The sequence below is a fragment of the Lissotriton helveticus genome, chromosome 8 (assembly GCF_964261635.1).
Source record: "Lissotriton helveticus chromosome 8, aLisHel1.1, whole genome shotgun sequence".
Taxonomy (NCBI): Eukaryota; Metazoa; Chordata; class Amphibia; order Caudata; family Salamandridae; genus Lissotriton; species Lissotriton helveticus.
This window is the reverse complement of record NC_136069.1, coordinates 751725052-751751769: the sequence shown is the minus strand read 5'-3', so window position 1 is coordinate 751751769 and position 26718 is coordinate 751725052. Positions and strand designations below refer to the sequence as shown.

The 26718-nt window shown below is 49.4% G+C and overlaps 1 protein-coding gene across 1 annotated transcript in view; it reads right to left on the bottom strand.

Moving 5' to 3' along the window:
- WWC3 (WWC family member 3) overlaps positions 1–26718 on the bottom strand; it is a gene marked incomplete at its 5' end in the record, with an annotated part of 657764 nt that overhangs the window by 82237 nt on the left and 548809 nt on the right. The window contains one exon of the mRNA XM_078658903.1: positions 7887–8046. Coding sequence (XP_078515029.1) covers positions 7887–8046 — 160 coding nt within the window. The remainder of the gene's footprint in view (positions 1–7886; positions 8047–26718) is intronic.

Genomic DNA, 26718 nt, shown 5'->3' with positions numbered 1-26718 from the left:
TCTTTCCACGCTTTAGCAATGTCTCTTGGCCAATGTGAGGCCAAGTTGCATCAAGTGCCTTTTGTACACGTTGCCACCCACCCCATCCATTACATGCAACAGGGCAAACTGTGGCGTACATGAGAGCTCCCACCCCAATACTTCGGATAAACAGGCCAAGACACCCCTCCAGAACCGGTCCAGGGATCCACAACTCCAAACTGTATGCAAGAACGTCCATTCCTCCCTGCCACAGCGGAGGCATTCCGGTGAGGCAATCAGTCCCTCCCGCCAAAGCCGAACCCTGGTGAAATAGCTTCTATGTACGTACTTAAATTGGATGACACGGAGGCGCATCGCTATGGCTGCACCCCTGGTGGCAGCCAGAGCCTCCTTCCAATCCTCCTCCTTTAGCTCGCCCACATCCTCCTCCCATGTCTTCTGCAGCTTGGGTGAGCAGTGCGTGACTAGTGACTGATATATGCGGGATATCTTCTTCGTCTCCAAGTCTCCCATGAACACTTTCGCTTCCAGGGGGCTAAACTCAGGGAGGGACCCCAAACCCTCCAGGCTGGGGGACAATGCATGACGGAATTGGAGGTGTCTAAAGAACTGGGAGCGAGGCATGCCAAATTCCTGACAAAGATCCTGAAAGGACTTAAGTGTTGTACCCCTCAATACATCCCCCAGGGTCGAGATGCCAATGTTTTCCTATCCCCGAAAGCCCTGTAATGTTGCAAGGCTGGGCAATCGCCCATTATTCCACAAGGGGGTTTCTCCAGTCAGGGTATTCCACCATCCCATACGGCACAGAGCCTGTCTCCAAATTCGAAACACTACCTGTGTGGCCGATGGCAGTGCGCTCCGTAGCAGCGCCATGTACAGAATAGTGTGCAGCATATGAGGCCCCATGAGATAGCATTCCAAGGCGTATGCCGGGTCCCCCCGTCACCATACCACCACTCATTCAGGACCAGAAGGTGAGAGGCCTGGTAGTAGGAGAGGATGGCAGAGGTCGCCAACCCTCCACAATAAGTGGAGAGGAAGCATGTGCGCAGAGCCACACACACAGCACCCCCTTCCCACAGAAACTGCCCTAGCGTAGAGTTCACGAGCCGGAACCATTTGGGCGGGATTGGATATGGGTGATTTTGCAGTTGGTATAATAGCTGGGGGAGTGCCACCGTTTTAAAAATTGCCAATCTGCCATAGATCGTAAGCGGCATACGGGACCAGGTCTTTAGATCTGCCCGAACTCGCTCCCACACTGGCGCCAGATTCCGCTCCCAGGAGACGGTCAGCACCTCCGATAAAAACACCCCCAGATATGTAAGGCCCCCCACAGCCAACTGAAGTGTAGATGCCCAATCACCCACTCTTGACCGCTCCCCCAGCACCCATAGTGTAGACTTGCGAGTGTTCATGTAGAGCCCCGACGATTCGCCAAAAATCTGCATGATCCGCAGGAGGCTTGGCCGGACCTATTGAGGTCTATAAGAAAGAAAAGGACGTCATCTGTATATAATGCAATCCTATCGGATAATCTCTGCGCCCACTTAAAGCCACTCAACTGCACATCGATGCCCACCCACGCTGCAAACGGCTCCTTAGCCAGGGCGAATAAATATGGCGAGAGGGGGCAATCCTGCCGGGTGCCAAGCCTAATGGAAAAACTGGAAGAGATTGCTCCCGTCACTCGAACTGATGCCGTCAAATCAGTGTAGAGAAGTTGCAGGTAGGACAAGAAGCGAGGCCCGGGGTTAAGTCTGGGCAGTAGTGTGGACAGATAGACCCTGCTCAGCGAGTCAAACGCCCTATCCATGTCGGCGAGAAGAAGTGCGGCCTGTTTCCCAGTGCGTCGGACCGCCGCCACCTCCACATGCGCCCGCCGAATATTGTGGCTGGTCGCCCTTTGGGGCATAAAGCTGGCCTGATCTGGGTGTACAAGCGCTGAGATATGAGGTAGAAGCCGGTTGGCTAACGCTTTGGCCAGGACTTTGGCCTCCACGTTCAGAAGAGAAATTGGGCGGTAGGAGGCATGATGTTCCAGGGGTCAGCCCGGCTTGTGAAATACCACTATTTCCGCATGCCTCCAGTCTGGGGGGAGTCTTCCTTGCTCCCTGGCCTCCTCCAACGCCGCCGGTAATGGGGGGCTAGCTGCAAGTGATATTTCTTGAAGAATTCACTGGGGAACCCATTCGGTCCGGGAGCTTTTCCCGAGTTGAGCTTGCCCAGGACCGTGCCCAGCTCCTTGTTCGTCAGTAGGAGCTCCAACTGGTCATGCACCTCATCAGACACAGCTTTAGGCGGCAAGTCTGCTATAAACTTGTCCACCACATATTCCGACAGGCACTCCTTCGGGCATATAGATCCGCATAGTATGCAGCAAAGCTCTCCGCCAACTCCCTCGGGTCCGTAATCGGGGGCACCCGCTTCGTCAAGTATCCCTGGTAAGGTATGCGCATGAAAGGCATCTTGACAGAGCCGATGTACCGTTTTGCCAGACTTGTCCCCCCACTGACATTTTCTGCTGCGCGTTGCAAGCCAGATCTGCCGCGCCTCATCCATCAGGAGAGCTGCATAGGACTGTTGTGCTAGGAGCAGCTGCCCCACCACCTGACCCTCAGCCGCAGCGCGGCCCTGGCGTTCCAGTGTCTCAATCTCCGTCTCGGCCCGCACCAATTCTGCCCTGTGCCTCTTTCGGGCTGCTGCACACCAAGCAATATCCACCCCCGTAGTGTGGGTTTCAGTGCTTCCTACAGCGTCCCGGCACTAGAGACGGATCCCACATTCCCAACCAAGTAATCAGCAATGACCTCACTCATGTGCCGCCCGCAGTACTCCTGTTGCAGGTGCCACACCGAGAGGCGCCAACTAAATGGCTGCCGCCCCCTGCCCAACCGGAGATAAGCGGATTTAGGGGAGTGATCCGAGAGTCCGCACTGAAGGATTTCCGCCGACTCCACTCTTCCAGCCATTTCCCTAGGGACAAAAATGTAATCCAGTCTAGAAAAGGATTTGTGAACTGCTGAGAGAAATGTGTATTCCTGTTCATCGCCGTGCAGGCGCCGCCATGTCTCCACCCAATCCAAGCCCACGACCATATCATGTAGTTTTGTGGAATGGCCTACACGCGGGCCTCCCCCAGGCCCGTATCTGTCCCTGATCACATCCAGGACATCATTCCAGTCTCCTCCCACCACCGATAGCGTGTTGGAGATGTCCGCCCAAATCGCAAACAGCTTCTCAACTAGCGACCACTGTAGGTGGGGCAGGGAGTACACTCAGCCCAACACTAGAGGGTCCACCCCAACTATACCCCTGATAAACAAGTATTACCCCTGTTTGTCAGCCCACTGCTTTGAATGAATGTAAGGAATTCTACGATGCACTAAGATGGCCACCCCCCTTGAGCCCCTTGAAAAGTCCGCGTGGAATACTTGTTGATACCCATAGCGCTGGGAGAACAGGGCCTTAGTACCCAGCAGGTGGGTTTCTTGTAACAAAAGTACATCAGCCCTAGCCCTCTTTGCTTGGCGTAACTCTGCCCCTCTCTTGATTTTATCCAGGACTCCATGCACATTCCAGCTGAGAATACGGAGGGTACCCTAGGGCCTTGAAGCATTGTCAGTGCGACCCGCGATCAGAGAACGACCAGGTCCACAGCACGGGCACAGGGCCGTGCACAAAGCAAGTGTAGGGAACCCCTCATGCCCAAGAACAAACCCCCCCCCCCAAACAGACCCTCACCCCATACCTCAAAACCGTTGAAGTACCTGTCCCGGCAAGGTTGGCACTCGACCCCCAACGAGGGACGAGAGGCCTCCCACGCCAATGGATCCCCAACCTACAGCCCATAACTCCTAGGCCCACCCCCCACAAGTACCAGACTAAGGGGGAAGCCGCCCAAATTACAACTCCCTCCATCCAACTACAGCAGACAGACATACGCCTACTAGGGGGAGCACCCCGACACCCTCTTGGCAGCAGGAAACAAAAGTCAAGAGTCCACTGTCTGTTGCCCAGGAGCCGGGGCCCCCCGGGCGGAGGCCCGGCAAGACGCAGAGCGCCGCAGGGATCGAGACCGCCTGTTGCCCCTCTGGCGCGCTCCTCGGGAGGTTTTCGACTGTGCCTTGCTCAGAGAAGAGTCCGATTCCAGTCTCGGCAGTGTGTGCACCCGTACCATCACTGTTTCATCAGTCCATTTGAACATCTCCTCCGGAGTATTAAAGAAGTGGGTGCGCGACGGGAACACCAACCGCAGGCGGGCCGGGAACAGCAAGGCATAGGGGAGCTTGAGGTCTCTGAGACGGGCTTTCGCGGCCATAAACTACTGACGCTGCTGCTGTACTAAGCGTGTATAATCCAGAAAAATCAAAGATGCGCTAATTCTCAGAGCAAGGGTTCCTTGGCACTGGCCTGTTTCAATATGCCATCGCGGTCATGATAATTCAAAAGTTTTGCGATCACCGGCCGCGGGCGAGCCCCTACCGGAGGTTTCTGAATTAGAGCTCTGTGGGCCCACTCTATCATGAAACACCGGGATATAATGTCAGGGGGGAGCTAGCTTTCCAGCCACTGAGTTAAGAACCTCTCCATTGCCTTTCGAGCAGCCCTACGGAAAACCGCCGAGCCCGCCCCTCCGCATCCTCAGCTCGCAGCACTAGGCCCTTCTGTGTACTTCCCAAACTGGCCACCTGAAGCTTCAGGGCTGTGACATTGTCCTCCACCCCTGATATCCGGGTCTCAGCCTCCGTAATGCAGGACATGGCGTTCCGCAGGTCCTGACGCAGTAGCATGACATCTGAACTCACTGCGCCAATTTTGGCTTCCAGCATGTCCCAGGACTGAGTAATTGCCGCCATCAACGCCGCATTGTCCGGCCCGGGCTCCTGCTGATCTCCGGCCACTCCCACCCCCCCCCCGCTAGGACCAGTAAATTTGTCAATGGGCCCATGCTTAGTGGCTCCGCCAGTGTTCTTGTCCCTCGTCATGTCCGCCTGCAGCAGGTACCCCACTGACGCAGCCCAGGCCCGGCTCGCTGTCCTCAACGGTTCTCACTCAGCGTAAGCACCCCCAAGTCCAACCCTGGCCGCTCTCCAGTGGAAGGCACCCTCGATCTAGGGTCCGCAATCCACCCAGAGCGTCTCCTGTAGCGTCCGAGCAGGGGGCATCCTCACTCCCCCTGCCCCGGTCCACCCGCAGGGCACAGCCACGAGCTCTGTCACCAGAGCCCCTCCACAGCCCGATCGACCGTCGATCCAGGCACTGACCGAGGACGAGGGAGGGGGGGGGGACCCCAACAGTCGTATGCCAGTACACCTGGTAGCCCTGACAGACACACCCGGCTTCATGCGCTGGGCTCTCAGCTAGTATTTCGCTGTCGTCAGTATGGGGCCGCGGGACACCGCACAAGCCCCTCCGCCACTCTCCTCACCTGCGTGGCCCGGTCTGACAGCCTCAGGACTTCTTCCAAGCCAGCGCCACCCACAAGTCCACCTCGTGGCCACCACCAGACCCCACTGTCTCCTTCCTGAAGTCGCCGAACCCCGAGGGCACCCCCCAGGCCCAGCCAACGGGAGAGGCCTCTATCTCCAACACTACTGATAATGCTGGGCTCCGCCACCCAACCTCCGCTGCCCCCTGCAGCGGTAGGCGCTAGGCCCAACAACCAGCAGCTGTGCAGGTCTCCCCGTGTGGCGCGACCCCGACCACGCTCCGTGGGGAGGTCTCAGGACAAGAGGAGGGGGCCCTCCTCTCCGGAGCCTCCAACCATCTAAGCCCCCAGCAGCCATGTCTCAGAAGGATATTCCGGCTGTCTGAGCCCGCAGCCAAGGGCCCCGGTCACCACCCCGGGCGTCCTATCTCCTCCAGGCTGCGTGACCTGTCGTTGTGCCCGCCTCGGGCCGCTCTGCTCTGGCCGTGTCACAGCATTGCCAAGGTGGCCGATATGCCCCCGACCTCCACCCACTGGGTCCACCGCCCTGGGTACTCACAGGACGGAGTGCCGGTCTCAGAAGAGTCAGTCCACCACACTCACGGGGCTCGCCAAAATCTGCGCCCGGCTCCACCGCTCAGTGCTAGGCTTCACCACGCGGGGTTCTCTGCTCCGACACCCGATCCAACCAGGCAGCAAACAGTCCGGCCGATCGTCGTGGCAGACTGCAGGTGCACAGGTGTCACCCCCGGAACTGCAGACATGAAGAGGTGGTCAGGATAAGCCCCGTCCCAGGAGGATATGTTGGCTGTCTGAGTTTGTTGCATTAACTGTTGTACGGTGCCTGTTGCACCTTTTAAATGAGTATCTGGTGCACACTTTTAAATGTGCGCCGTCGCTCAAAACTGGACAGTGCATGAAGGGTACCTTGGGTGTTTTAATTCTGTAGACCTGGACCCTGCTGCCAAATATTTCTATTCTACCCGTTCGGTTTGTTTTCAATACACATCTGCACTCACTTATGACCATACACCAACAGCACAGCATTACACGCCCGCCAAACATGGATAACTGTAGCTCTACCGCAGCTCTCAGACATTCCCATCTCTAAAGCCCTGGACTTTCTCAAGGAGTAGATGGATAGAACAGGCTCAAGACCAATTTCCTCCCAATAACCCTACTGTGATCTTATTCAAACAACCACAACGTTCACATCCTCTGAGGCAGTGTTGGGACTTAGAGCAAAATTGTAAGGAGAGGCTTACTGGACTTACCAAGATCTCTCTCAAATGGCTTTATGAAACAAGGTATGTAATAGTAACAAACTATCTGCATCCTAATATGGATGACAGACCCAAATACTGTTCATCATCCTTCAAACTAGGGGCTGAGCATTGGACAGAAAGATTTGCTTCAAAAACATTTTGGCTAATGGGCAAGATTGTGCCTACGAAAGACACACATGATGTCAATGGAGATCACACAAAGCCCCTCATTTTGGGTCACTCTACAGATTGCTTTTTCCTTGCATCAGTGGTGGGAGGTTTGGTGGGGTGGAGGTCTGTGCCATGGGGAAGCTGGGTGGATCATATAACATACAGTAAAAAGCTATTCAGGGAAGTACCTGGTTTCTTTTGAAGCAAACCCCTGTTGTACAGTCATATGGTATGTATATATTTCAGCATTATCACTGTTTTATTAAATAGATATTCAATTTACCAGTACACATAGACTTCACAGTTTTACATCTCTAACCCTATGTATTATTCCCTGCAGAGAAAAAACACAGTTCAGGGTGGAGTAATTGTGAGTCACCTCCAAAACTAAACCCTCTTCTTTGTAGAACAACTTGCAACATCCACACTCAACACAAGATGGAAGGAATGTGCACAGCATGTGAATTTATAGCATTATAAACAGCAGACTCATTTTTAAAGAGCAGTAACAATTTGCAACACCTGTGCCCAACAATACCCGGCAGAAATGTGCACAGCCAGTGATCTACAGCAGCACATCCTGCATACTGGTTACAATATCACAAATTGCAGTGGGACCATATTGGGGGTTTACACCATTTTTCACACTCATGTGGGTATGTTGTGATGGAGAAGAGGGCAAGATAACTGTGCCGTCTAATAATAGCTAATATGCGGCCATAAAATCAATACGTGCAAGAGTGTGTCTCTGATCCTTCTTTCTCCATCATAGCCTTTTTAACTACACACCATTAGCCAACAACCACAATTTTCAAATTGGAATAGAGCTTTGACGATCAAGCAAAACCATTTGATCACAGGATAAACATTGGCTTTATAATCTGAAACAGATTAATGGTAAGTTTGTCATTTCTGCCTCATAATGTACAAGTATAGGCTAAATAACAAAATTACAAGACAGCAGCTGCACACCAGCCCTATAAATACTTGAAGTAAAGTTTTTAAAGATGGCAACCAAACTATTTTCTACATACCCGCATTGGTGGCATTGGAGTCTTCCTAGAAACGGACTGCTCTTCAGGCCCTGCAAAAACAGGTCTCTGGCTCAAGTCCCCACAGCAGATTTCAGAATAAGGAAGATGAGGTTGAGTGCAATTGCTGCAGCCACTATCAACAGAATCAGCTTGCCAACTCCTAGAAAGCAGGCAGAATTAAGATAAACACTACTGGTCATATGATTCCAATGCTATATAGGCACTTGCAGAGAGGAAAATGAAATGCTTGAACAAAATGGCAACTTCTTCATGCTGAAACGTTTTAGAATAAACAAAATACATTTTCATGGCACTTAATTATTAGTGAATGAAAACAAAGGTCACCATGTTTTTTGTGCTTTACTCTTGGAGTACAAAAAGTAAATGTTGGAACTCAAAGCCCTACAAGCCACACTTTCACTGCAGTACAATTCTGTCAGGTTGACAACTTTTTTACAAATGAGCAAATAAGTTTTAAACATAACTCCCATGCAGACCGCATTTTATTAATACAGTTGAATTTAATTGTATTTGTGTTTCTATAGCTTTCACGCTGCTTAGCTGCTTTAAAGCTCTTCTGAACCAATCGGTTGTGAGTCTCTGGTGATTAAAAATGTAACTGAAGACTAGGAATTGTGAGTAGTGTGGAGGAGATGATGCAAATTCTGGTATGTATGCTCGATGGTTGAGGCAGCTCTTCTAGTTTTTCCAGTATTTTTAAAAGTGACTTATTACAAGGGATCGGAGTTTCTTGGGTATGCACCTTGCTAATGTAGCGTCTGCAAAACATTTGCATCTATCAGAACCAAAAAGTTGAGATTTTGGTTACATTGTTCAGTTGTTGAACACATGGCAGCTTAAAATTTAAAACATACAATTATATCTTGTAAACCAAGCCTGATGGTGGAATAAGTGTGACAAGGAAACAGGAGGAAGGGGAAATGAATGGGGTCTTTGTCAGGTCCACAACTTCAAGTACAGTAACCGGTTTCTGATCCGTTAAGGTACAGCCTTCTGAGTTTAGCCCACTGTTGATCATGACACTGTGCAGACAGAATATTGATTTCGGTTTAAACCACTGCCCTTTCTTTTTCCAGCAGGCTTCAATTCAACAAAGGAGGTAAAAAGAGCAGTATGAATTTGGTAGAAGACAATGTATTTACCCGAATACCATTGCCAAAGGTAACTTTCTTTCAGATCCTCCTGCATATTTCTCACCACATGAAAGCGTCCCAAAGCAATACTCTCTGGGTGTTGGCACCGACTTGTGCTGATTAACCAAGGAAGTTACCACAGTCCTGGCAAAATATCCATCAGCGCATGCTTGGGCTGTGAGGCTATATGATGTTTATAAACAGGATGCAAAAAAGACCAAATGGCCTCTCAGAAGAGGTCAACCATTGGGGTGGCTATGGAGAGAGCCATGGAAGTAGCCATGACTCTAGGGGAGTGAGGACTAATGCTAGCAAGAGGGTATTTCATGCCCAAAGAATAGCAGATCCTAATGTACAGAAAAGGCAAAATGCCCATTTAGCCACTGCTTTGCCTTTCTTATTCCCAGCAAAGCCCACTTGCACCTGATCAACAAGTCTATTGTGGAGTGTGGTCGACTGGGATTTAGAATGTGCAGTTAGCTTTTGCGGGGGCACGAGAGGTAGAATGATGAAAGGCGGTTTGTCCAAATGAAAAGCATATACCACTTTTGGTAGAGAAGGGCAGATGCAATGAATCACTTTATGTGGGGAGAACACTGTGAATGGTCGTCGAACTGAGAGGGCCTGAACATCTCAGAATATAGGATTAAAGTCATTGCCACCAAGAATACAGTTTTCAGTCAGGAGTTGACCTGGGTAACTGTGCATTGGAGCGAATGGAAAGGCCACTAGGAAAAATTCAAATCCTACTGAGAACAACGAATGAAGTTGTAGGAAACAAAGTTTACCTTTCATACAATTTACCACTAGGGGCGATTAAACAGGGAAATACAAAGGTGGATGGGGCAGAAAGAAAACCTTTAACATAGCCAATTCTAGTCTCTGATGAGCAAGAGGCAGTGTGAATCATGTAAGGTGGGCCAACAACGATAAAATGCCCTGTTGCTAAGCCAACGCCCAGTTGTATTACCTTCCACGACCCACACAGCCATGTATGTTTATTAAAGATGCTATCAGACAGAAAAGTGTTGCTCTCTGAAATGAAAGGGAGGAATGCCTTCATGATAAGACAGACTGCCCACAGTCCAGCAACACTGGTTTGCAGGAGTAGCTCAGATACAGAACTTAGACCCTGCACTGTTATGTTGCCCAAGCCCTGCTTGGACGCATCCATAACTACAGTAGCATCATCCGTAGGGGGGCCAGAGGGATGACACACCATCAGAGTGGAGGGTCATGTTCAACAGTGAAAATCCAGATATTACAAATCGAAAATCTATGCCTAAGACTAGAGGCTCCCCTGGTGTTGAAACCAATATTTTATTAGAAACTTAACAAGCTCTTACCCACTGTCTGGTAGGCAGCACCAACAGGATGCTTGATAAAGGTATGTGTGGATGCCCACGTAGCGGCTGCACATAATGTTATTTTGCTATAAAGGCTAGGGTTGCACCCTATTTGTTTGTTAAATACGCTCTTGCATGTGAACTTAATGTATTTTCCGCTGAGGCGTGGTGCATTTGAATTGCCTCCACAATCCAGCGCACCATTGTTGCTTTTGTAACGGGTGAACCTTTGCTGGACTATGCGTAAGAGACAATTGATTCCACTTACGGAATAGTTTTGTCTCCTGTAGATAATATAGTAACGTTTATCTTACATCCAGGGAGTGTAGGCTTCTTTCCAGTCATGTCTTTTTTGTTTTTTTTAAATACTGCTAACTGAAAGCTTTGATTTATGCGAAATTTGCTCACCACCTTTGGTAGGAACTGGGGATTCATTATTAGAACTATCTTGTCCTTGTGGATTTGCATGTATGGTTCTTCAATAGTTAATGCTTGTAGTTCGCTTACTCTGTAGTGACGTTATTGCTATTAAGAAGGCAGTTTTTATTGTGATCTGTTGAAGTTCGGCTTTGAGCATGGGTTAAAAAGGCTCTGTCATAAGCTGTATCAGTACAATAGGAACGCCTTCGATAACGTAACAACATATGCCGAAGAGGACACACGGACCTGGCGCGAATTGATCGTGAACCGAACCCTACATATTTGGGGCATAACACAGAACTAGTAACGCGGGGTTTCTAACGTATGAGTTACTTACCTTCGGTAACGATGTATCTGGTAGAGACAATTCTAGCCGCAGATTCCTTAAAGCAGAATTATCCCCAGGCGTGAGACTGGATCCGGAATTTTAATTTGCCACAGCATCTCTGCGCGCTGGTGGAGGCACCTTATGACTCCGCCCTGGCGTCATCGGCAGACGTGACGTCAGCGAGGTCACATAAGCCCAACCCCGGTGTGCTGACGTCAGTTTTCTTCGGAGAACTTTTCCGAGCCACAACGCGGAGCCATCACTAACAAAATGGTGAGAGTATGGGAACAGTGTGCGAAAAAGCATTGAAACAGAAAGGGAGGAAACGAAAGGTGAGGAACAGCACCAGTTGCAAAAGTGCCAGGCACTGTGGTACTGAAAGTCATACAAGGGAAAGAGCAGAGCACCGCTCTGAGAAGCCACCTCGCAAGGCTAAGGCGAAATCCTCCCTGGAGGCAGAAAAACATGCAAAAAACGACACAGCAGACAGAAGTCTGCAACCCCAATCAATAACAGTGAAGGGTAACAAGTCCAGAACAGATGAGTAACGACAAATTACCCCAAGACAACATCATCAAGAAGGGTTGTATCCCCTGTAAAGAGCGAAGGGCTGAGGCACAGCCCATAAACCCCAATACAGAGGAATGCAGAGGAGTCAGAAACCTCAAGCAATGAAAAAGGGAGAAGATTATGAGTAGGCCCCACACTGCAATAACCAGGGTGTAGGGATGCAGAAGTACACATGAACCTACCGTCCAATTACCAGAAAGGAAGGAGTGGAACAAACAAACAAAACAAAACATCCCGCCAGGGAGGAAGTGAAAGAGGGCACTCGCAGAAGACGAAACCACCCGGAGGTAGGCGAGTGCAGAAGACCAAGATGAAGATCCTCGCAGAACGGGGAGGAACGGTGGGTCGTGAAGGAACCTGTGGCTAGAATCGTCCCTAACAGATACATTGTTACTGAAGGTAAGTATCTCATCCATCTGATAGAGGCTACTACCCGCAGATTCCTTAATGTAAATAGATACCTGAGCCATACCCAGAGGGGATGAGGGTCTGCGAGAGAAACTCACCAACTTGGAAGAACACAGGGCCCCAACCGGGGATGTGTCATGGGGACAGGAAGGAAGCCCAGGCCCCACCAAGCAGAAGTAAGCAAGAACAAGGCGAAGGGAAGGCCAGGATACCTGAGGTACAAAGGATCTCCGCCAGAAAATCCTGGAGGGATAGACAGCGCCAAAAGAGGACCAAGAAAGAAAAGAACCACGCCAAACTCCAAGAAGAAGAGGTGGAAACGGAGGCAGAGCCTGTCGCAGGAGAACACACACACAGTGAAGGGCACAGCTGAACGGGCATCAGTCCTGAGGCAGCAGGTAAGACAGGAACGGCCCAACAGTCAAGAAGGGCAGGCTTGATAAGAAAAACAGTCGAGCAAGCTCCAGCAGAACAAAGGGCAGGAGCACAAGGGTACACGCCAAGGCCCAAGGAGGTGGACCATAAGGATCAGGCATGCGTAGCCGGCAGCTGGCAAATACCATGGAGCAGGGCGCCGAGAACAAGTGAAGCGCAAGACGAAGGCAGAGGCAAGGGAACCCCAGAACAAGCCCCAGAGAAGGACCGTTCCAGAGACACAACTCGACCCATGAAAAGAAGTGGGACCAGCTAGACGAGAAAGAGGAAAAATACGTAGGACTGCCCTAAGCGGTCAGCCAGAACAAAGGAGGATACGAGGAGTATCCAGTCCCCCGGAACACAAGGCAAAGGGCTGGACCGAAACGCCGGACAACAAGGTGGAAACACCATGACACGACGCCGTAGGTGGCATGCCAAAGTCGGTCTGGCGAGGTAGCGGATACTGAGAGTAATAGAATCTGGAGCAGCGCAAGCAGTGCCAATACAGAAGAAAAAGGAGACCCCACCAAGCGGCATTTAGTGACGCCAGGAAAGGCGAAGAACCTGAAAAGGTGTCCACCCCCCCCCCCCCCCCCCCCCCCAGCAGAGGACAGAGCTACCCAAAACCAACATGGGAATACTGTTATAATGTACTTATTACCTTTTTCATGTCTCCCCTCTTTGGTTCTCTCTCTGCCTGCTCAGCCAGCTATGATGTCATGTGGAATGTTAAGGTGGCTTTGTATGTGGCAAGATCAGTTGGTGAGATGGGCTGAGCAGAGTGGACCTTGCTCCTGGTGGGGCTTTACCAGAGACTACCTGATTTACTAAGGATCTTCTTGTAACTGTATACCTGCTGACTTCTACCTGATTAAACCTACTTATACCACCTACAAGAGATGTCTACCCCATTACTTCGTTTTAACACTGGCGACGTTTGGAAAAGAACCTACTTATGCTACCTTGGATAGATTTGACTTTTAAAACAGAAGTAAATCAAATAGAGTTTTTAAAGAAGCTCAGCAAGAATTGGGACTTAAAGATTTAAAGACTTAAAGTAAGTGAACATTTTCATATGGATTTCATGAAACTTGGCACCCTATTGCCCCACCAGTGACCCTGCCAACGGTCGCCCTTACTACATGGTGCCAGTTTCTATTAGCCCAGTTCCTATTGACCTGCCTACTACCTGGAAAATAGTCTCAGCTTATATCTGATGAGCCTATTGAAATTCCAAATGAGCCCTTTTCGTTTATTGTAAAGGCTTGGCAACTGGGATCGATATTCCCTTACTGAACTGAATTCTCCCCTCATCAGCGTTTTGCTGCGCTGTCAATTCAAGTGTATAACATACAGCGCAGTGGATTATCACCTTGAATTTATTGGAATTATTCTCTTTGCACTTATTGCCTTAAGATTTTGAATTTCGAATTTACTTTTACATATGGGAAGTTTCCTGTTTTCCCTTGGTTTCTTTCAGCACTAAATTTCCTGTTTATTATGCCCAAAAGCAATCTCCGTGTAACTTGTGTGTCTTCAAGTTTAAACCGTCTTACCTGCCATCCTCCGCGCTCCGACCACTGCCTCGAGAGTTACCCCGTTCTCTCTGTTCGGCCATCATCGACGCTGGAGTGTTGCAGGCATTCGCGACTGCGCGTCGCCCCTCAACAAAACTCCGTCACCGAGTTCTCTGATCCCGGCTTGCATTGCGCACTGTCCAAACGCGCGTGACGTCACCGCGCATACGTGACGTGCCGCCATCTTTAATGACTTGTTGCTTAGGCTGTAGTTACCTAGCAACTAAGTAAAGGAAAATTTATGCGCTTTCACTAACGATCGACTCCTTTACCTCACTGCCTCTTTCAGCGCTGCCACCTTCAGTCTTCCAGCGACGTTTGACTTTATTTACCTTCGGATGTTTACTCTAGCCAACATCTTATTTACCTGAAAGCTAACATTATTATAGGTGGCAAACCTGGTTTTACATACGCTGATCTAAAGTTACATACACTAAAGAGGATTTCATGGTGATTCTACGCTCAACCATGAAGGGAACTCACGTATTGATGGTGCTGTTAGTGACAAAATTATCTACTTACCTGCTGCATTTGGATTTTGGATGAATGAATATTAAATTAGACTTCCATGGATTTGGCTTCCTGTTTTGCTGACTGGACTTTCGGGTGAGGCATCGCTCACCTTAGACTACGGTGACCACGTTTTTTGTTTTAGTTTATTTTGTTAATAATACCTTGTTTTATAATTGCATATTCACAACTTTCAATTGGGGACATATTACTGTCATTGAAATGTGTATGACTTTTGAGTATGTATTGTCTGAATAATATTGTTTTGCAGAAAACGTCGCGAAGCTTCCTGTATTAACAATATTCTTTACTTGAAACAGCTCCCCGGAGTTTGAGACACTTTTATCATTGCTGGTCACTTGTATTTTTGTCTCTTGCTCTCTAGGGTGGTGTTGATAAGTATGAGTATTTTTCCATGACTTTGTGTGGTGTGTCCCTTTTACGGTTGTGTGTGGGTGTTAGATGAATAGTGGTTTTCCTGGAATTTGTCATGGGCCTTGTTGATCCATGTTTTGTTTTCCATTAAGTACGATTGTTCCCTTAGTTCTGTATTCTGGAGTGTCTTGTCTGCACGTTGTCCTTGGTTTTTTCTGAATTTATAAGTTTTGGTCAATTTCGTTCAGGATTTTTGAATTAAGAATTACTTTTAGTTTTTCGAGTGTGTGACGTGGGTTAAAGCTTGCCCACAGTTGTACGAGAGTGTCTTAGGTTTTGAGTTACCCTTGGTTTTTGATTAGCGTGTACATGCTGTATGTGTTTTCTTCACACATGGGTTAGGGATTACCCTAAGTTTTTGGTTTTTCTGGTTGTGCTATTTGGCTACACAGTCTGTGTGTGACGGGTACACACTTATTACCTTCATTTTGAGATTTTGTACAATTAAAGGATTGTATTCCCTGATTTGCCCCAGTTTATCCGGATTTAGTATTGTGCAGGTTTTGTTTTATCGCAGTTTTTGTGAATGGCACATTAAGTTTTGGGCATAGTTTTGGATTTATTGGTTTTTAGAATGATTTATCTTACATTGTTTTTCGTTTGTTTTTGATCATTTTCAAGGAGAAGGAGGTATTGTATTGTGTTAATACTGTGTCTTCTTCTTTCTATTGGAAATGCGTTTTCCATCTGGGCATTTCTTTTTGTACTAATGATCACAATCCATGGGGAGAGTTAGAATTATTGCATTAGATAATGCATTTCTCTTCTTCTCCTTTTGGTTTTTATGAGATAATTATCTCTTCTTCCACTTGTTGCGTTTATTAATGCATTTTCTTATTCTCCCTTTCTTTAGGATGGATAGGAGATATTTTGGTTCTATGTTTTAATACATTTTCTGTTTCTTCTTCCTTTGTTTGTTCAGTTATTAAGGAGGGGGATGTGTTATAATGTACTTATTACCTTTTTCATGTCTCCCCTCTTTGGTTCTCTCTCTGCCTGCTCAGCCAGCTATGATGTCATGTGGAATGTTAAGGTGGCTTTGTATGTGGCAAGATCAGTTGGTGAGATGGGCTGAGCAGAGTGGACCTTGCTCCTGGTGGGGCTTTACCAGAGACTACCTGATTTACTAAGGATCTTCTTGTAACTGTATACCTGCTGACTTCTACCTGATTAAACCTACTTATACCACCTACAAGAGATGTCTACCCCATTACTTCGTTTTAACAAATACCTCTTAGGGAAAAAACCCAGCAGCAGAGAACAAGAACATAATAGACCTGTGGTTAGTACCACAGACGGCTTACCAATCAGCCGAAAAATACAAAGAAGGCCCAACCTGAGGAGCTATATGGCTTCACCAACAGCCAAAAAACACAGCACAAAGGTCAAAGGGCTGTACCAGCAGCCAACAGTACAGAGGGGCCAACTTAAGGGCCACAAAGGCATTGCACACCACATAGAACACACAGAAGGGCTAACCAAAGAAAAAGGTGGGATAAACATCTCCCGTAAAGCACCTGAGTACCGACCAGCCAAAACTTACAAGGAGCCGTTGAATGGCGGAGTCCGCGTGGGTGTTAAACAAAAGAACCTCATCAAAAGGCAGGTCAACAAGATGCTCCCTAATATTCTCTGGAAAAACGCCATCCCGCAACCAAGCATGGCGGCGGAGAGCCTAAGAACTCGCCATAGCATGGCCGAGAGAATCAAACATCCAGGGCCGAACGAAGAATAACGAATAGGTTCTTACCTGTCGGTGTTGTTTTCTATGCTATGCATTATTCCGCGGTCTAGTGGTTGGGCCCGGAATCGTAGTCTTTTTTTTCTTTCGTAGCCCAGGTAGGCGTCGACGTCCCACCTTTTGGTGTCCTTCCTGTGATGTCGGCATGCTTCATGCGGAAGCTCCCACCTTTGGGCACCATCTTCGGATTCTGTTTTTTCTCTTGTTTTTGTGTCATTGTTATTCATCCTTTTCCAATCATTTCAGGTTCTTTCTTCTTTTTCAAGGAACTCCTGATTTGTCTCTTTTAAAGAGTTTGACTGTATATTATCTTTGTATTCCCTTCTCCTCCGGTCTCATCTTTCTGGCGGAGGTGGGTGGGTTCTCCAATGAATCCAAAAAGATCTTCAAGCTGCAAAACAACATTGACAGGTAAGAAACTATTCATTTTGCAGTGTGAATCTTTCTGGATTCACTATGCTGTGCATAGACTTTTTAGTGGTTTGTTATGTTTGTGGCGGCTGTGTGGAAGATGAGCGTTGGTTGTTGAATATATGTTGAAGCACTTTGTCATACTTGTGCTTCCTTGTTCATTTGTATATCCATGCAGTAGTGCTTAGTGAACGTGTGCACTGAAGCCCATGTTATCGCCAGGCATATGTCTTGAATCGGTGTGTTAGCCAGGAAGGCTATTGTTGCTCCCTTGCCACTCCTAGGGCTTGTGCCCCTCCTAGTAGTTCTTTTCCTGCCTGCTTGTGGCAGAATTGTATAGTTTGTGCGATCCATCGTGCAATGGTGCCCTTTGTTACTGGTCTTCCCACGAAACTGCTTGCAAAGGACACAAATAACTGCTTTGTTTTCCTGTGCTCTTTAATTCTTTCAATGTAATGCATTACTGCCCTTCTAGCGTCCAGAGTGTGCAGTGCCCTCTCTGCGCTTGTGGATGGTTTCTGAAAGAAGCTTGGTATCTGTATTGTTTGGTTCATGTGAAACCTTGACACCACCTTTGGCATAAAGTGTGTGTCCGTTCTCATTACCACCCTGTCATTGTGTATTTGAATGTAGGGTTCTTGTAGTGTTAGCGCTTGCAGCTCGCTTACCCTGCGTAGTGAGGTGATAGCCACTAGAAAGGCTGTCTTCATTGTGAGCATTTGTAGTGAGGCTTTATGGACAGGTTCAAAAGGCGCCTTCATAAGCTCTGTTAGGACTAAATGAAGGTTCCATGCCGGTGGCAGCATCCTCTTTGGTGGGGCGACCCTTTTAGCCCCTTCCAGGAATCTCTTTACTACTTGGGATGTAAAGAATCTCTTTCCAGTCTCTCCTCTTGTGTAGGCAACTATCGTTGCTAGGTGTACTCTCAGCGAGGTAGAGCTTTTAGCAGGTGTGTTAAATATTTTAGCATGGTTGATTCCTTCGTCATTTTCTTGTGTAGCTTTTTCCTGATGCACCATTGTGGGAATCTATTCCATTTCGCCACATAGCACCCCGTGTGGTAGGTCTCCTTACCTCCCGTAGCACCCGCAGTGTGCTCCCTGGAAGTTTCAGGTGTGCAAACTCTACGTCTTCAGGAGCCATGCCGCTAGGCAGAGGCTCTCTGGCTCTGGGTGAAGTACCTCCCCGTTTTGCATGATGAGAAAGTCTTTTTTTTGCGAAATTCTGAGGTGGTCCCTGCGCCATCTCCACTATTTGGGAGAACCAGGACTGCCTGGCCCACTGTGGTGCCACCAGAATCCGTGTCATGTTGCTGGTTATGCATTTTCTGAGTACCCTGTGTATTAGTGGTATCGGGGGAAAAGCAAGGGCAAATGTTTTCAACCAGCTTATTCATAGGGTATTCCCCTGGAACTGTTCCCCTGGAAGCAAAGTATTGGCATTTTGGATTCTTGTGTGTTGCAAATAGGTCTATTTTTGGTGTCCCCCACTTCTTGAATAGCTTTTGCGTTTCTTGTGCATTGAGTTCCCACTCGTGGGACGCTGATGTTTGCCTGCTGAGCTTGTCTGCCTCCACGTTGTTCTTTAATGGTAGGTGTATAGCCAGGAGCTCTATTTGTAGAGGGATGATCCATCTCCATATCTCCTGCGCTAGGTTGGATAGTGCAACTGATTGTGTTCCTCCCTGTTTGTTGATGTAAAACATTGTTGTCGTGTTGTCGGTTTGTATCAACACACTCTGCTTGTACAGTTGTTTCTGGAAGGCTTTTAGGGCAAGGAACACTGTCTTTAGTTCTGGGTAGTTAATGTGCTTGATCGCATCTGTTGGGAGTCCACAGACCCCGCACCTTGAGCTGGTTCATGTGTGCTCCCCATCTCCTCTGGGATGCGTCTGTGGTGATGGTCACTGTTGGGTTTGGTGGTGTTAAAGGCTTCCCCTTTGTTATGTTCTTGTTCCACCACACTATCTCCTCTTGCACTGCGTGCGTTACAACCACTAGCTCTTCCCAACTCCCTGTAGCTTGTGACCATTGCTGTTGGAGCCATTCCTGGAATGGTCTCATGTGGAGTCGTATAATGGGGACTAGTTGTATGCAGGACGCCATCATCCCCATGATCTTGCTCGCTGTCCTCACTGTCAGAGTTCGCCCCTTCTAGTATTGACGTGTCTCCTTCAGCAGGGCAAGTGTTCTCTTGTTGCTGGGGAACACCTTGCTCTGTATGCTGTGCGCCTAGGAAGATCTTCACTTGTTCTGGTTCCATTGAGGATTTCCCCCAGTGTATTGAGAATCCTAGTTCTGTCAGCGTCTGTGTGACCCGCTGTGCATGTCTTTGGCATTGTGTGTAGGAACTTGCTTTTATTAGCCAGTCGTCGAGGTAGGGGTATACATGAATCCCTGCCCTCCGTAGGTGCGCTGCTACTGCTGCGAGGCAATTGGTGAAGACCCTTGGTGCGGATTTTAGTCCGATGGCCAGGGCTGTGAACTGGTAGTGCGCTTTGTCTATGGCAAATCTCAGTAGATGTTTGTGTTGTCTGTTCATGGGAATGTGTAGGTAGGCATCTTTGAGGTCCATGGTGGACATAAAATCTCCATCCCTTATCTGAGGGATGACTTCTTGTAGGGATGTCATTTTGAATTTTTGAGTTTTTATGTATTGGTTTAGGAACCGTAGATCCAGGATGGGTCTTAATGTTTCGTCCACTTTTGGCACGTGGTAGTTGGAGTACACTCCCTTGTTTCTGTCTTTGAATGGTACTGTTTCTATCGCCTCCTTGTAGAGAAGTTCTTGTGCTTCCTCTAGGAGTAGTGCTAGTTCTTTTGCAGAGCGCTCCTTTCTTTTTGGTTTCCTGTTTGGAGGCTTCTTTTCCAGTTCTATGCAATATCCAAACTGTATGATGTTCAGTATCCATTTGTCTGTCGTTATTTTCTGCCACTCCTGGAAGAAGTGATTTAGGCTGCCTCCTAGTGGTGTTACATGTTCGTTGATCCCTGACTTTAGTTTGTGTAAGGCCTTTTTGCTTATTTTGTTGTGCCCCCCCCCCCTCCGAGTTGCTCTGTGGGTGGGCACGTTTGGTGGAGCGGAGTCACTTTGAGGTGGGTTGCTGGCCCCCTCTTCTTGTTTGTCCTCGTCCATTTGCTCTCCCGCGAAAGGACTGGCCCCAGGGCTGGTATTGCCAGTTTTGCTGCTGCTGGCCTTGCTGCGCTTGGTTGTTGCCCTGGTAGTTCTGTTGGGTTGTCTGATGTGATGTTCCTGGCTGGTTTCACCCCCTTCCGTTTGGTCTCCGTGTCGGGGTGCCCCTTCTCATTCCTCTGAATTGGAAAGCCCCCATGGACCTTGCAGTTTCATTTTCCTTTTTGAGTGTTCAGAATGTTGTTCTGGACTTCCGGCTTGAAACCTGAGATTCTCAGCCAGGCATGTCTTCTTTCTGTGACCCCAATTATCACGAGTCTGCTGGATGTGTCTGCCGCATCCAGGGCTGATTTTAGGCATGAGTTTGCTACGTTCTTGACTTCCTTCACCAAGTGGGTTGCTCTCTGTTGGTATTGCTCAGGGAGGTGTTTGAGTAACTGTCCGACCTCCTCCCAATGCTGGTACGTATGCCTGTTGGGTAGGGCATTAGAGTTGGCAATGCGCCAGTGGACTGCTGCATTCCTCTCTATCTTCCTTCCAGTGAGGTCTATGCTGCAATGATGGAGTAAGCCGTGACGGATCCCTGTATGTATGGTGGATCCGTAGAGGAGTGCTTGTACTTCTTCTCGGTCCTAGGTGGGACAGACCTGCAGATTGGAGGGCTCCTTGAATGCTTCCCTTCCCTGGTCCAGGACACTTGGGAGCATGAGGAGGAATTGACTCCTAGTTTGGTTGGAAGCAGTGTCTCTAAGATGAAGCAGGCTTTTGTTTTTCTTCCTCCAGTTTCACCCCATATGCTGTTGCCGCGTTCCTGATGACCATATTGTAGATGCCAAGGTCATCTGGCCGCGAAGGCCTCAAAAGATACATATCTACTGCCTCATCCAGGCTTTCGGCGTCAAGGTCCTGTCAATCCAGGTCCTGCGCCACCGAGGATGCCGAGCCCAAACTTGTTTGCCGGTCTTCCTCGCCTTCTCCCTCGTAATAGTATAGGCCCTCTTCCTCTTGGTGTTCGTGGGGCTCCGGAGTTTTCGGCGGCTCTTCGGCGTCAAACTCCTCTTCGTCCTCGACCTTGACTATGGTCGTCGGCTTTAACGGGATGAACCTTTTCATCTGTTCGTCGAACTCCCTTTTCCTTTGCAGGATGTTGTCCATTCACGGTCGCTCCCACGCTCCCTGGCTCCAGTGGTATCGTTACTCCCTCCATTAACCTCTGAGCATCTGTGTGCTTGTAATTGAATTGCGCATTTGCATTAGCGCTTGTAACTGTGCATTTATTATAGCGCTTGTGATTTCCTCTTCAGTCTGCTTGCTCTGTGCCACTGATAACGCTACAGCGTTTCAGGTATTTAGCAACATAGTATCGTTTTTGCCATACAATCAGCGCGACGGAACGGAGCTGCGCTCTACCTATTAACATAGAAACTACCTGTGTTTAAAAGCGCTTGTGAACTTTCTCAGTGCCCCAGCCTCACTCGACTTTTTACCTCCTCCATCTTGTTTGTTGTTGTCTCCCTGAGCCCTTCCTCCTCGCAACGCTCCCGCCTCCCTGCTGCCCCTCCCACGCCCCTCCCCCCCTCAAGGAGCTTAAATGACAGATGTGCCCACGCGCAGCGTCCACGCGCTACGTCCGCGCCGAAGGTGCGCCAAAGGTAAGCCCGTCTACGCCCGTCCGCGCCTGGACCGCGCCCAGTGCCAGACCCCTTGCCCCTCGCGCTCCCCAGCCCTCCCGCATTACCTACGATGCCGCCACCCTCCTAGCCCTTAACCCCGGTCGCGCCCCCAACTGCGTCCAAGCCGCTCCTGGACACACTCATGGACCTTTCTCTTGCCACTCCTGCAAATTCATCGGCACCAACAACATCCCCGCTACGACCACACCACTGATTCCCGACCCCAATCACCTACAATGCATCCTTCTCAACACCCGATCGGTCCACAGACACGCCATTGACCTATGGAATCTACTAAACACCATCTCTCCAGACGTCGCCTTCCTAACAGAAACTTGGATGAACGATTCCTCCGCCCCAGACATCACCATTGCCATCCCTGAAGATTATAAGATCACACGCAAGGACCGTACCGGCCACACAGGAGGAGGAATCGCTATCGTCCATAAAAAATCAATCCGCATCTCTACCAGCTCTGACGTCAACCTCGCCAACTCTGAACACCTTCACTTCCAGATCCACATCGACCCCAAGACCACACTCAGAGGCACCCTCCTCTACAGACCACCAGGACCCCGCGCAAAATTCAGTGAAGACATCACGGACTTCATCACTCCACACGCGCTCCCCTCCAAAGATTACATCCTTCTGGGAGACCTCAACTTTCACCTTGAAAAGAACAACGACCGCAACACCACCACCCTCTTGGACAACCTAGCCAACCTTGGACTTAAACAACTGGTCACCTCCCCCACCCACATCGCGGGTCACACACTCGACCCCATCTTCACCTCCAGCAATCATGTCTCCTTCAGCCATACTACGGATCTCCTCTGGACTGACCACAGCTGCGTTCACTTCACCTACAACAAGCCGAAACCCATCAACCACCTCCAACCAACTCTACAAAGAAACTGGAATAAAATCACCATCGACCAGATCTCCTCATCGCTCCTTCTAAACACCCCAGCCCACTCCTCTAACCCAGACCAAGCCGCCGCCAACTTCACCCTATGGTTATCCAACACCGCAGACACCTTAGCACCACTGAAAAAACGTCAAAGCAAACCTGGCAGCAAGAAGGCCTCATGGTTCAACGATGATCTTAAGAATTCCAAGAAACTCTGCCGCTCCCTTGAAAAGGCCTGGAAAAAAGACCCAACCACCAGCACCAAGGACGCCTTCAAAAACGCCACCCGCATACACCACCAACTGATCCGAAAGGCCAAGAAAACAGCATTCAAGGATCGACTAGACAACAACGCCCACAACAGCAAGGAACTTTTCAACATCGTCAAGGAATTTACCAATCCCTCGGCCAACTCCAACGACATCACCCCCTCTCAAGCCCTCTGCGACTCCCTAGCCTCATTCTTCCACAACAAAATTGCAGACATCCACAACAGCTTCGACAACCTACCCGGAGACCAACCCACCCAACCATATGATGAACATTCTCCCCCCTTGAACACCCTTAACAACTGGAACCCAATCTCCACTGAGGACACCATCCGCCTGATGAACTCCATCCACTCAGGATCCCCCACTGACCCATGTCCTCACCACATCTTCAACAAAGCAGACTCCGTCATAGCACCGCACCTCGGAGACGTCATCAACTGCTCCTTCAACTCCGCTACCTTCCCAGAAAGCTGGAAACACGCTGAACTCACTGCCCTTCTGAAAAAACCCACAGCGGACCCCACCGAACTCAAAAATTACCGCCCCATATCACTCCTTCCTTTCCCGGCCAAAATCATCGAGAAAGCTGTCAACAACCAGCTCGCTGCTTTCCTCGAAGCCAACAAATCCCTCGACTCCTCACAATCTGGCTTCCGAGCAAAACACAGCACTGAGACCGCCCTCATCGCAGCAACAGACGACATTCGAACTCTGTTGGACAATGGAGACACAGTCGCCCTCATCCTCCTCGACCTCTCCGAGGCATTCGACACAGTCTGCCACAGCACCCTTTTACAACGCCTCAGAAACATCGGAATACAAGGAAAAGCACTTGAATGGATCACCTCGTTCCTCACCGGAAGAACCCAGAGTGTCCGCCTTCCACCATTCAAGTCCGAGGCCTCTGAAGTCATCTGTGGCGTACCACAAGGATCCTCACTCAGTCCCACCCTCTTCAACGTATACATGAGCCCCCTCGCGGCCATCGCACGCCAACACAACCTCAACATCATCTCTTACGCGGATGACACTCAACTGATCCTCTCTCTCACCAATGACCCCAACACCGCCAAAACTAACCTACACGAAGGAATGAAAGTAGTTGCCGAATGGATGAAACACAGCCGTCTGAAACTGAACTCAGATAAAACTGAAGTCCTCATCTTAGGTACATCCCCCTCTGCATGGGACGACTCTTGGTGGCCGAAAGCCCTTGGAAAAGCACCCATCCCGACAGACCACGCACGGAACCTAGGCATTATCCTGGACTCTTCACTTTTAATGAACAGACAAGTCAGCGCCGTATCCTCATCCTGCTTCAACATTCTTCGCATGCTCAAAAAAACATTTCGCTGGATCCCCACCGAAACCAGAAAAACAGTCACCCATGCTCTGGTCACGAGCCGACTGGACTACGGAAACACCCTTTACGCAGGCACTACCGCTAAACTCCAGAAAAAACTCCAACGAATCCAAAACGCCTCAGCCAGGATCATATTAGACATCCCGCGTAACGAACACATCTCTGGCCACCTGAAAGACCTCCACTGGCTACCCGTCAATAAGAGGATCACTTTCCGACTACTAACCCATGCACACAAATCACTCTACGACATCGGACCAGAATGCCTCAACTCACGACTGTCCTTCTACACCCCCCCCCGCCAACTACGATCTTCCAGCCAAGCCCTCGCCACTGTACCTCGCATCAACAAGACCACCATGGGAGGTAGATCCTTCTCATACCTGGCTGCTAAAACATGGAACTCACTCCCCACTTACCTTCGCCTTACCCAGAACCACCTAGCATTTAGAAAGCAACTTAAAACTTGGATATTTGACAAGTAATCCTCTTCCCCTCCCTAAGCGCCTTGAGACCCTCTGGGTATGTAGTGCGCTATATAAATTCTTTGACTTGACTTTCGGCCTCGAGCCTGCTCTTCTTTCTCGCCATCTCGGCGGCCTGTCCGGCGTCGAGGGTATCAGAAGATCTCTTCGATGTCAAAGTTGACTTCGGGTCTTTTTCCTTCGGCGTCGAGCGCGCCTTTTCGGGGACGTGCTTTGACGACCTAGGTTTGTCTTGGGATTTCGCAGACTGGGAGGCCTTTTCGATGGATCCCTGGATGCAGCTGCATCCGTCGAATGTTTTGGCACCAGTGCTCCTTTCGAGGACTCCGACTCTGTTTTTCGAGATTCTGTCGGGGTCGTAGGGGTCAATGTCTCTCTTACTTCCTTTGTTGTTTTCACATCGGTCTCTACGACCGTGTAGTCTTCTGGTCCCTCGGCGATGTTGTCTTCTTCCCCACTGGCAAGGCCCAAGTCCCGGGGCGACGGAAGTTGACCATGGCCTTTCATGTTGTAGTTGGCTCTCCTCTGTCTCTCTCTTACCCTGAGCGTCTTCGGGGTAAAAACGGAGAAGGCGTTGCAATCCTTGCTCTCGTGGTCGACCGGCAAGCAGAGGTTGCAAACCGGATGCTGGTCCTTCTGGGCGTACTTGTGGTGGCAATTGCGGCAGAATTTGAAAGGTGTTTTGTCCATTCCTGCGCTCAGTGGGCCCCCTGTGTGCGCATTCTCCGTTGGACGTCGAAGTTTTCGATGTTCTCCTTCCTCTTCGTCGTCCCGGTTTAGTGGTCTGACTTGGAGAAGTATTCTCCAAATCTTTTTCGTGTTTTTTGTGTCTTTTTCCTCTTCTTTTCTACAAAAACTCTGGAAACTCACGGTGAAGATCCAGACCCAACAGTGGAAAAAATAATCTGAAGATGGCGCCCAAAGGTGGGAGCTTCCGCAGGAAGAGTGTCGATGTCACAGGAAGGACACCAAAAGGTGGGATGTCGACGCCCACCTGGGCTACGAAAAAAAAGAAAAAAAGACTACGATTCCGGACCCAACCACTAGACCGCGGAATAATGCACAGCATAGTGAATCCAGAAAGATTCACGCTGCAAAAATGCAGCTAACTCCCGACCATCCAGTACATGGTGCCGAAGATCAGCGCAGACACCCTCCTGTGAGGAGCAAGAGATAAGGGACTTCACGGAATCCCACAGGCTGGAGGTAGCCCAGGCCAACACACAAAGTATGTTGAACGCTCTCAAAGCAGCACTAGTGGAAGTGAAGATGTTACGCCCCCAGGAATCCAACCACCGGGCCTCCCGTGATGGAGGGAGCAACACTGAAGGCAAGGAAGGAAAAGCAGTCTGCCGGAGAGGGCCCTGGGTAGAAGTGTGGAAAGAAAGGCAGACTGGATCGTGCGGAGCAGGACGGTGGAGGAGCGGCCAAGGCACCGGATCTCCCGTGGCAGGACGCCTATAGATGAGAGTTGTGGAGTGACGCTTAAAACGGAAGAGCAGCTCCCTTCCACCAGAGCCCTGGTGGAGAACATCCAACAAATGGTCCGTAGGGAATGGGGTGACCGGGTTGCCCATTTGCAAAATGTCAGCAGGCGCGGAAATGGCCTGGACAAAGGCAACGCTCGCCTCCGTAGGGCGTCGCGGGGGAGAAAGCAATTCCTCTGTGGGCGACGGCTAT